This window comes from Phragmites australis, chromosome 20, assembly GCF_958298935.1.
Source record: "Phragmites australis chromosome 20, lpPhrAust1.1, whole genome shotgun sequence".
NCBI classification, from domain to species: domain Eukaryota; kingdom Viridiplantae; phylum Streptophyta; class Magnoliopsida; order Poales; family Poaceae; genus Phragmites; species Phragmites australis.
This window is the reverse complement of record NC_084940.1, coordinates 575752-587058: the sequence shown is the minus strand read 5'-3', so window position 1 is coordinate 587058 and position 11307 is coordinate 575752. Positions and strand designations below refer to the sequence as shown.

The following is an 11307-nucleotide window of genomic DNA, read 5'->3' as shown; positions in this document are numbered from 1 at the left end:
AAGGATTTCCGTTGCCGGGACTCGAACCCGGGTCTCTCGGGTGAGAGCCGAGTATCCTAACCAGCTAGACTACAACGGAGATTGTCAAATTATCGAATAGTTTAATTTATACCATTTTAATACGTTGTGGCTTCAAAGGCAACGGCTTCCCGCCACTCTCGGCGCTCCAGTGGCCACACCCGCCTTCCTCCACCCTCCCATTTCTGTTTCTCCTCTCTTCCTCCTCCGTCTCCTAATTTTGGAAACCCATTCCTTCCCACCACCGGCCCATGAGAGAGAGAGAGAAAGAGAAGAGGAGGAGGAGGAGATCAAGCGACGCGCGTGGGGGTCTCCTCCTTCATGCTCTCAGCTGAGACGCGCCGTGCTCCCCTTTGCGCGCAATGGCTTGTCGACGGCGCCCCCTGCCGCCGCCGCTCGTCGGCCTTGCCGTCCTCGTCTCCGTGGCGGCGGCCGCGGTGGCAAAGACCGACCAGCCTGACGGTGAGGGTTGGCAGATTATTGTTCTCCTCTCTGACTGTGCATGCATCGGTCATGGTTCTGAGAATCGTGTGTCCTGTTGGTTCACTCTTTCAGTTGCTGCGCTTAATGTGATGTTCAATAGCATGAACAAACCATCTCAGTTGTCCGGTTGGAAATCAAGCGGCGGAGATCCGTGCGGCGACGACGACGAGTGGAAGGGAATAGAATGCAGCGGTTCATCTGTCACAGAAATGTACGTAATTGCCTTCAACAATTGCCCAAGATTGTTGAGAATTTTGTTTAAGCTGCGCAAGATAGTTATTCCAGTTTGTTTCTAATCATGTTGCTTAGAGCAGTAACTTGTCGGGGCTTGGACTAAGCGGCACGCTAGGCTATCAGCTATCAAGCTTGAAATCAGTAACCAAATTGTGAGTTGCCCCTGTGATTTCCTGCATTGATCGTCGTAGTTATGCAACTTAGTTGAATTTTCTTTCTTTTACGTAGTACAGTGATGTGAGCAAGAACAATCTCAACGGCGATATACCGTACCAGCTTCCACCAAATGTGGTTCAATTGTGGGTTCCCGTTTTCCTCATCCATTTATATTGTTTTCACGGGGTCATGGCTAATCCAAGGCATTCCCTTCTGATGTTTTGGTGATGCAGAAATCTTTACGGGAACTCCTTCACCGGTGGAGTTCCTTATTCGATATCTCAGATGGCTGATCTGGAAACACTGTAGGGATTACAATTCGCGCTGTTCTGTATTTAATTGTTTGTTTTCTCCTCCCTTCACGCCACCATGATTTTTGTTTGCATTAATCACTGGAATTCCTATTTGATTGAATCGCAGAAATCTTGGTAAGAATCACTTAAGCGGGCAGTTGACGGATATGTTTTCACAGATTCCAAAGCTCTCAACATTGTAAGTTAAGCAGAAAATGCACAAGTTCTTGGTAACCATACAGCCATTTGTCTTGTACTTGCCCAAATGTTATTAATTTTCTTCTGATAGTACGCCTATTTCTATCCCAGTTTTGTTGGCCTGTATGACTAACCACAGTTGTCTCATCAGGGATCTCTCATTCAACCGCTTCTCAAGTAACCTGCCCCAGAGTTTTCGGCACCTCATAAACCTTAAAACATTGTAAGGAAACTGAATTTTATGCATTGTAGTAGTTCATCGGCACACTCTTTCAGATCTAATGGCTGCCATTCTTTTCAAAATGTGTTCAGGAATGTGGAGAGCAATCAATTCAGTGGTCATATAGATGTTCTGGCCAAACTTCCTCTCGAGGATCTGTAAGTATACTGCATCAAAACCAACTTTGTTATCATGACTCAAAATGAATGTGTATCGATGCCTCAGCGCGGCATGACAAAAGAGATAAATTTGTCAAATACCAAAGCTATTAATTGTAATGCTGGTTTAGGCATGTAATGGGCACTCTTAATTTCTATAGCATGTTTACTGTACACAAATACTGAAAAATATACGGTCATTACCATTCTGAGAACTAAGCTATAACGGTTTCCCCCTTTGTGCTCAAGGAATCTTCAGAACAACAAGTTTAGCGGGTGGATCCCAAGTAAACTAAAAGACATTAACAATCTACAGTAAGTAGTAATTCCAGTCATTGCAATCCTTTTTCTTTGCACTTGATGAATTCTAACAATCCTGAACACATTATAAAGGACTGGAGGGAACTCTTGGTCGTCCGGATCAGCTCCTCCTGGTATGGAGAAGGGCTCTTCAGTGGGAAGCTCTTCAGGTGGAGGGAATGACAATGGAATAAACGGTTTCGCTATCGGAGCAATGGTGATAGCTGTGCTTCTTGCAGCTCTGATTCTCTTGTCTGTGTTGAAGAGGAACCATTCCTCTCCTGTCTCATCCCATTACTACATGGACGAGTCAGGTCAGAACCGATCATTTACCCCGCTAGTTGATGACTTCAGAGGTACTTACGTGCAATATATCTTCTCGAGTCAAAGAAAATTATGTAGTTCTATGTTGTGCATCTGCCATTCAATTGTGATGTGTCAAGAAATGCCTCCTTCCCTGATGCTTTCTGTGTATTTCAGGGATGAGCACATGTTAGACTTCTAATAATAGTTCCTCTTGCTCCTTTTCACTATAGGCGGTAAGGAATCTTCAGAGATCGACATGAAATCACTGGAGCAATCTTCATCCATAGGCAGTAGGACACCATCTGCAGTGCCTCGCAAGTCGATCAGTGACAACGAGTTTGAGAACAAACTAAACTATTCTAGACGGAGCACGGATACAATCAGCCTCATGACTTATGCATCATCAGACCTGGAAGCAGCCACTGGCAACTTCCACAACAGCAGGCTACTAGGTCAGGGGACAATCGGTCGCGTTTACAAGGCAAAATATGCTGATGGACAGGTAGGCTCTTACAGTTTACTTCTTAAACCCATGCCAAAGGAAGTTGTTTGCAAATTCAACTCCAGTATTCTTCTGTATTGAAATTCAAAGTTTCATATACGATATCGTGTCAAATGGGCATCTAAATGTTCTGTGTTAAGCTACTCAGAGGCTTTTCCCTACACTGTTAGTAGCATATAGTTTAACTGAACTTGACTATCACTCTTACCATGAGGTCTCTGAGGGGAATGTTTGAAGAGTTGGCACTTGAAGTTGATCATACGCCTTTGCATTCCTGGTGTTCTTATCGACTCTCCTGAAAATCTTCCAGGTGCTGGCCGTTAAGAAGTTTGATCCATTGAGCTTCTCAGGAAGCAGTGACTTCATGGATCTCGTGAACGGCATTTCCAAACTGCGCCATGCAAACATCGCCGAGCTTGTTGGTTACTGCTCAGAGCCTGGGCACTACATGCTGGTCTATGACTACCACATGAGCGGGTCCCTATATGAGTTCCTGCACTTGTCAGACGACTACAGCAAGCCATTGACCTGGGACACCCGAGTCCGGATTGCTCTCGGTACAGCTCGTGCTCTGGAGTAAGTTGACAAGTAACATTTAAGCCTAGAACCAGAATTTTGTGTACGTCAACAGGCACAGAGGGATATGATGATCTAAGTTCATAAGAAATATGCTAAGAATTCTTTTTTTATTATTCAGGTACCTACATGAAGTCTGCTCACCTTCAGTGATCCACAAGAACATAAAGGCATCTAATGTGTTGCTCGATGCTGATCTCAATCCTCACCTCTCTGACTGCGGCTTTGCATACTTCTATGAGGTTTGTAGAAAAGAATGTCTCTTCTGACTTTTGATGAGCAAAGTAAAGGCAATGTAACCTCAATTCTCTACAGGATACAAGTGAGAGCCTGGGACCAGGGTACAATCCTCCGGAGTGCACGAGGCCATCAGGCTACGTGATGAAGAGCGATGTCTACTGCTTCGGTGTCGTCATGCTTCAGTTATTGACCGGTCGGAAGCCTTTCGATAGGTAACTGAAGACAAAAAAGAAAAGAAAAAGATACTCTCTTTCAACTTTGGACTGCGCATTTTGTGATTTCAGAACATGCAAAGCTTGCCCGTAGGACATAAGAGTATAAAACATTGTGTTTGTCAGCCATCAACAAGTCCCTAACACTTGCTTTTTGTGACCCCAGTTCAAAGCCTAGAATGGAACAGTCCTTGGTCAAGTTTGTTACTCCACAGCTTCATGACATCGACGCCCTGGGAGCACTGGCAGATCCAGCTCTGCGCGGCCTGTACCCGCCGAAAGCGTTGTCCCGTTTCGCGGATGTCCTCTCTCGCTGTGTTCAGGTAAACTCCCGTTGAAATCCTCACAGATGATTCTCCAATGCTGAAGGTCATGAATGAATCGCCTGCAATGAACTGAAGACTGAAACTCTGAACTTTGCTTCCTGGTGGCATCGCAGTCCGACCCAGAATTCCGGCCGTCCATGTCGGAGGTGGTGCAATCGCTCTTCCAGTGCGTCCAGCGCGCCACCAGCAACAAGAGGATGGGCGGCCACCGCAGCGTCTCACAACGGAGTGACGACTCTGATTGGTGATGCTCCTGCTTCTGACTGTCCTGTTGATGAAACTCTGGAGCAGAACCCTAGGTGTGCCGCTAGAGTCATGCCATTGTACAAAAGAAAAGGCTTTACTGTGCAATCTGATTGCTCCAAAAGAATGACAATAAACAAGTTGGTTAATTTAGACAAGGTAAAAAGAGAGTGCGTGTGTGTTCTACTTCTTGTAGTGACTGGTGTGATATGGTAATTGTACTGAATTCTTCTGCCTCCTTTTTTTACCTTTCTAAGGAGCATTACTGTTTGTATGGAAAGCACACAGAAAGTTAACTGCAGGTACCAGGATATTTCTAGGTGATAGATGATTCAGTAACATCGGTACGACCTTGTTAACAAGCATTGCTGATCAAGCATAAACTCACAAGCTCATTGGCTACTACAGGCAAGATAGTAAAGCTGCATGTGCCAACATCAAAAGCTTTGGTCAGTTTAAATGCAAGCTGTGTAATGCCGATCCTAATCGCTGGTTCTGTAGATCCACTTGTTGCAGCTTCCTCCTGTGCAGAAAGAAACTCCTTTCGTGCTCAAGCAAAAGGTTGACTTGGCTTATAAATCGTGCTTAAATCCACTAACTTGGGCAACATATGCAAATCAAAGATGTAATGAGTAAGTTGCACAAACTTTCTTCGGACTTGAGAATTATTGTAGAACAAATTCTAGTTAACTTACCTGTTGAAGCCAAGCAGCACCAAATCAAAGAACTTTTTATTAAGAAACTAGACAGCTATAACCCTTAAAAGTTCATTTGCTGTCTCACACGACAGCTTCTCAAGAACTGGTCCAGTTCTATCCATTAGGTCAATCAGATCATCATAATCACCACAGTTCAGGGCTTCCGTGTATGCAGGCTCCATGCCGTCAGCATCTTGAAACTCACCAGGATGATTAGAAGCACGTAATATATTTTGCAGTTCAGGTTGCTCACAGGAACTGGAAAATGAAACAGGAAAAGTCCCTTTAACCCATGATGCTCGACTACTCGCTGAGCTTGGAACATATCTTCCCAAGTTACTCTCTGAGGTCACAGGTCCAGGCTTCCTAACTCTGTTGCAAGCATGATCCTTTAGAAATTCAGCTCCCTCTTTAGTGCACACGCTTGAGCCCTTAGATGGTAGATCATGCATCCAATTCTTCTCATGTTTCAGATGTGACTTATAGTTAGTGTCCACAGATGATCTAGGTGTAGAAGTAGAAAGCCTGGGTGAAGAAGAGACTTCGGTTCTTAAGAAGAGACACTTTGGAACCAGGAAGATGATACCGGCTTTCACTCTGAGTAATTGTATACACAGTTTTGTCGACAGCATTTTCCAAATTACGCACCTTTAAATTCAGCACCTCTGGTCATTGTGCTGTAGCTTGGCAGCGGGTGTGTCGGACACGGGAGTTTGGTGGACTAGGCATCCATAATCTGGATTTGCTCGGTTGGTCGCTACGGATGAGGTGGCTTTGGATGCAAAAAACACATCCCGACTGGCCATGGGCGGCACTTGGCATCTCGGTCCATGCCAACGCTCGCACACTCTTTGCGGTGTTCGTGATCACCTTGGTGGGCGACAGGAGGTCCACTCTATTCTGGTCGGATCGATGGCTCGATGGTCGCTCCCTGTTGGAGATGGCGCCACACTTGATGCCGTTTGTGGCGAAGCAGGCCATCGTCAGACGCACTATCTATGATGCCCTACAGGACCGGTCTTGGGTTCGTGACATATGTGGCGGACTTTCTGTTCCGACGATGGCTGACTATCTGTGAGTTTGTGACACTTTGGAGGGGAGGGTCTTGTTGGAGGGTGCCCCGACCAGCATTTGTGGTTGCTCTCGGCTTCAGGCACATTCTCGACTCGCTCGGCTTATGGCCAGTTCTTCACGGGTGCCATTGCTTTCGAGCCTTATAGGAGGATCTAGAAGACTTGGGCGCCGTCGTGGGCCAAATTCTTTATATGGCTGGCCACGCTCAACAGATGTTGGATAGAGGACCGTCTTGTGCGTTGCGGCCTACAACATCTCCTTCGTTGTCCTCTTTGCGACCAGGCAGAGGAAACAGTCCAACATCTGCTCACAGAGTGTGTGTTCGCTAGAGAGGTGTGGTTCAAGGCGCTCCAGCGTGTCGGCCTGCAGACTTTGGCGCCAGATGGACACGAGTCCATCTTCCAGGAATGATGGCGGAATGCGCAGAGCGAGTTCACAAGGGAATTCGTAAGGGTCTCAAACTCTTTTGTCATCCTGGTAGCCTGGTCCATTTGGAAGCTTCGCAACCGTTGCGTCTTCGATGGTATTTGGCCCGGAGTGGCGTCGCTTCTGCATCAGATCTTCGAGGAGCCTAGTTGCTGGGGAGTGGTGGACGTGAAGGGGTTGCGCTCGTTGGTAGCGTGAGTGTTTTGTTGGGATTGCTCGCTATGTTTGTGGCGCGCTTGTATCCAAAAACTAACCCGGCCGTTGGTACGGCAATGTAATCGGATGTTTCTCTTTCTTAATATGATGACTCGCAACTCTCCTGCGAGTTTGAGAAAAAAAATTCAGCACTGACATGTTGTCCACTGAGTTAGACATGAATTCCTACAATAAACCGGGGGAAAGTAAGCATTTTAGAAAAGATATGAAATTCCCTTCTCTACATTACGTCCATGGTTTGTTCGTGTGTACTTGTATACATCACATCACTTGTTCTATTGGAAGACTCAACACTTTTTCCTACATGATGCAGTGGTAGGGTAAAGATTGGCATAAATTGTTGTTCATGATCCTTATCATCAAGAATTCGAGATGCATTTCTTTTTTAGTCAAACTGGCAAGTGCATAGCTTGCAGAAGCAAAATAAGATCACATATTCACAGGTCAGAGGGCCAGTGTTCAACAAAATCATAAACAATCAAGAAGCTTAATATAATAGGCTAGTACAAGTAGGTAAAGTGTACAGTGCAGATTAATTTTCAAGGATATTATATATCATTACCACTTTGATCAAATATATATAAACTCACTCCAAATAAGGTAAATATAAACATGAGTTTAATCAACGAGATCTTTTACAAACTCAAAACATGATAATTACCTGCAATAAATCAAAGATGTTTACTTGCCTCCTTTCCATTTCTTGAAGTTGCTTCCTTATAAGGGCTAATTCAGTCATGGCATTCAGACAACTATGTGTGCCATGTGCAGTGACATCTGTAACTGTTGAATCTATGCTCTTACTCTCTTGATCCCTTGGGCGTCGCTCAGTAACCTGTGTGGAAGCACAATCTTCAGTGAATTCCTGAGTGGTGGTGACATGCTTTGTCTCACAACTCATGCTGGCTACTTCTGACACAGAAGAGCATTCTTGTTTATCGTCCATGATGTCATAGTCAAACTTACTGTTTTCGTCAACTCTTTCATATGCATTTCTCCACATCTTTTAGGATGCAGACTTTACCAGACCCCTTTTCATCAGTATCAACCAATGGCATCATATTCTGCTTGGGAACTGATACCTCAACATGCCAATCACCAGACTTCATACGTTGCTGATTTGCAGCATTGTTCAGGGCTACTTTGTTGATAGACAAACGAGACCTCATCGCTGAATTGACAGAACTGCCACTGATAACAGATACAGAAGACCCATGATCTATTCTCGTAAAAGAAGTATCTCTTGATGCACCGTCATGTACACTTCTGGCATCATGGTGGTCACCAAAGTTCTCTGTGAGAAGAATTCAATAGACAATATAAAATAAGCTGATTATGTGACTGCAGTTAATCATGGCTGAAAGCTAGAAGTAATGCAGAGGACATGTGAAAAAATAATTTAGCAGTACGCTCTTCGTTAGCTAGCAGCATTATGCTTTTGTTGTAAAACATAAGAAGGCATTAACATGGTATTATGGTATTCATAAATGGCCACTAAGCTCAAGAAAAGCGTCAAAAGATCTCACAAAGAAAAGATCAATATTCAATAGGTTGTGCAGAATCAGTCATGATCCTAGAACAAATCTAAGCAGAACGATAGCCTTGTCATGACACAACCTGCAGTATTTTTTAGTTATTTGATCTTTTGTTTTGTTGAATATTTAAGAATTAAGATGCATGATCCTGCAAGAGTTGACAAATAACAAGAGAGGGTACTTACTGAGGTAAGCAACACACACGAATTCATATCAGCCCAAATTAAAAAAAAAACTTATTGAGGTAAATAGAACAAATAATATATGTATGCTAACTTTTGATATAAAAGAAGATAAGGATTAAATATTAATGGACATGAAAACAGCAATTAGCTACGCATACTCGCTTCAGAAAGAATAAAGAAGTGTTGTAACTCTTTCACTCAATATCAGACTATTGAATTTAGATCGAAGGAACATCTTTTGTACCTTTTGTGGATGATCCAGCTTCTGATGGTTCTGGAGTATGAGACCCTGGAATAGCTTTTCACAACTGAATGGCGTGGTTAATTGCATCACACACTGGTTTTACCTATCATAGGTGGCATGAAATAAGTAAATCATAATCAAAATATGTTACAGCATCAATTCCAATGGTACACTGACCTTGTCAAATTTACAACGCTCAAGGGAGCGAAGGCAGGAAGTTCTGAAAGAGGCAACCAAATATCCAGAATTGACCGCGATACTAGAAAGAGCTTGAGAGGCAGCCTTCCTTGTAGTCCAGTCACTACTCTTCAGGGCATCCATAATACTTGTTAGAGCTGATGATAAAGCCTGCTCTGTAGAAGCACCTTCAGCCTAAAAAGGGGGACCACAGCAAAATTAGAACATAACACAAAAGGTAAGATCTTAATGATAGTTATATGCTGTAGAACCAAATTGAAGATGAAGATGATTACTCCTTGAAAATATTCAGAAATGTTACTGAATTTACACCGCATATAGAGATCAATCATCCTAGCATTCCGAAGCATGAAACTAGAATTGAGAAAGCAAGAAAGACATTTGACTTCGTAGGAATATTACAGTATTTTCTAAGGCAAACTGGCTTATCGAGCAACCATTAAATAAGGAACATAGAATGTTACATAGAATAATGCTTCTTTTTCATGATAATTACTGTAAACTCATACATGAGGAGCTCTCTATGTCACATGAACAAGCAAGTAATCGTGTATAAATGGAGAAAGCATGTGCAACACATGCAGATATTTTTATTGGAATGCCATTGCTCATATAAAACAAGAGCACGACCTGAACAATGCTTCTTAACAATTCAATCACTGCAGGCTTTGCCATGAAATGGGGGTTCTTGAGCAGTTTAACAACACGAACAAGCACCTGAGGGAGAACAGGTCCAGGGAAGTAATTGCTCTCATCTATAACCTTGCCCAAGCACAATGCTGACCCAGCCTGAACAAATCTATTCTGTTCACCCAATGATTCAAACAAGGGCCGCAGCAATGCAACCAAGGCAGCACCACCATCCCCATAGCTTCTAGCACACGTTGCAAGGGTACCACAAGAGTCAACACATGCATCTCTAACAACTGAGTCGGTGTCCTTCAGGCGCTTAACCACACTGGAGACCATTTTCGCCATGTGTGGTGCCAGTAGGCTCCCATGTAAGCGTGCCAGTGTGCCAATCACCTTGATGCACTCCTTCCGCACTGCACTCTTCTGCTCAGCATCAGTGTCAATCACGCACGACAAGAAGGGGCCAATCATGTCAGGAGCCAGGGTATCCGCCATCTTCTCGAGCTCATCCAATCCAATCTGGTAAACGTCTCTGTCTGTAATCTTGTTAAGAGCTTGGACCAGCCTGTGCTTCAGCTCAAACACGGCCTTGCCCTTCGAAGTAACCGCACTGGACTTCATCTTGGCAGTCTAATATTCTTGCAAGATACGGCTCTGAGAACAATTTAGCAGAGAGCTCGCAGAAAAACATACAAGGAGAGGGATAGTGTCTTCTTCCCCTGGGGAATGGAGACCGAGTTTGCTGTAGCTTCCCCACCCATTCCTTACCTGATCTGTTGGAACAAAACGCACATGAACTCAAATGAGAAGTCATATGATTGATACACCTAAGAGATATAAAATTGAAGCATTCAGTGAGAGAATGACGAATTTGAGTCTCCGAAAACAATCAAAAGTTATCCACATGAAGATCCAATTTGTACTTGTGTAACAGCTGAGGCTTGATTATCGGCAAATCAACACTAGTTGAGTGCAGAAATGTACCAAAACAGAAATTAACTAATTCAAACCAGGCAAACAAAACCAAACAATCAGCGACATTTGATATGAGCAGCACACGGCCGTATCTCACGCTTACACTAGCCGCATTGCACGAACTGCTCGACATTTGAACAGCTAAACCCTAGAAACCTAGAGATCAGAGAGCAATCGGCGCCCCTCCGCGGGAAAACAAATCACACGAACACGAAAGCAACCGAAAAACGAAACATAAATGATGCCCGCCAACCACTGGGGAGAGAAATTTGAGACCGCCGATCCCACACTACTCCCGCATCTCACACCCAGGGGGGGGGGGGGGAATCGTGCAAAAACCAAATCACACCGGCAATCAAGACCGACGACGCAGACTTGGATGGAGCAACTTCAAACCCCAATGTCGCCTCGATTTTAATATCAAATATATATATATATATATATATATATATATATATATATATATATTAAGATCAAGAGTTATATATCGTGACGTCATAAGAAAAATTACATAACAATATTATTACTTTAAATGCATATTCGATATTACAAAATGGACCGATGAGAATAAAAAAGTAAAGACAATGTACTAGAACTAAACGTAACATTTATCTTCAGTTAGACATCTTTTGTGAAGTCTTCAAAATCTTCTTCGGCT

General features: G+C 43.6%; 1 protein-coding gene, 1 non-coding gene and 1 pseudogene across 2 annotated transcripts; 1 reads left to right on the top strand and 2 right to left on the bottom strand.

The window, feature by feature from the left end:
* Positions 1–6: 6 nt before the first annotated feature.
* On the bottom strand, positions 7–79 carry TRNAE-CUC (transfer RNA glutamic acid (anticodon CUC)). Its single transcript has one exon. It is a non-coding gene; the product is annotated as a tRNA-Glu (tRNA).
* Positions 80–380: 301 nt separating this feature from the next.
* LOC133902412 (protein STRUBBELIG-RECEPTOR FAMILY 5-like) lies at positions 381–4470 on the top strand. The gene is made up of 16 exons (XM_062343994.1): positions 381–480; positions 574–712; positions 816–887; positions 969–1034; positions 1125–1196; positions 1312–1383; positions 1534–1605; positions 1695–1760; positions 2010–2075; positions 2154–2374; positions 2615–2868; positions 3179–3444; positions 3566–3686; positions 3760–3896; positions 4063–4219; positions 4336–4470. Exons 1-16 carry the CDS (start codon positions 381–383, stop codon positions 4468–4470), a joined length of 2016 nt encoding a protein of 671 aa, XP_062199978.1.
* LOC133902411 (TORTIFOLIA1-like protein 2) lies at positions 3536–10966 on the bottom strand (annotated as a pseudogene).
* Between the last annotated feature and the right edge of the window lie 341 nt (positions 10967–11307).

Excerpts from the sequence above, each read along its gene's own strand:
- LOC133902412 (XM_062343994.1), top strand. The coding sequence starts at position 381 with ATGGCTTGTCGACGGCGCCCCCTGCCGCCGCCGCTCGTCGGCCTTGCC. Across the intron at positions 481-573 it reads AAAGACCGACCAGCCTGACG|TTGCTGCGCTTAATGTGATG; the intron begins GTGAGGGTTGGC and ends TCACTCTTTCAG. Across the intron at positions 3,445-3,565 it reads GGTACAGCTCGTGCTCTGGA|GTACCTACATGAAGTCTGCT; the intron begins GTAAGTTGACAA and ends TTTATTATTCAG.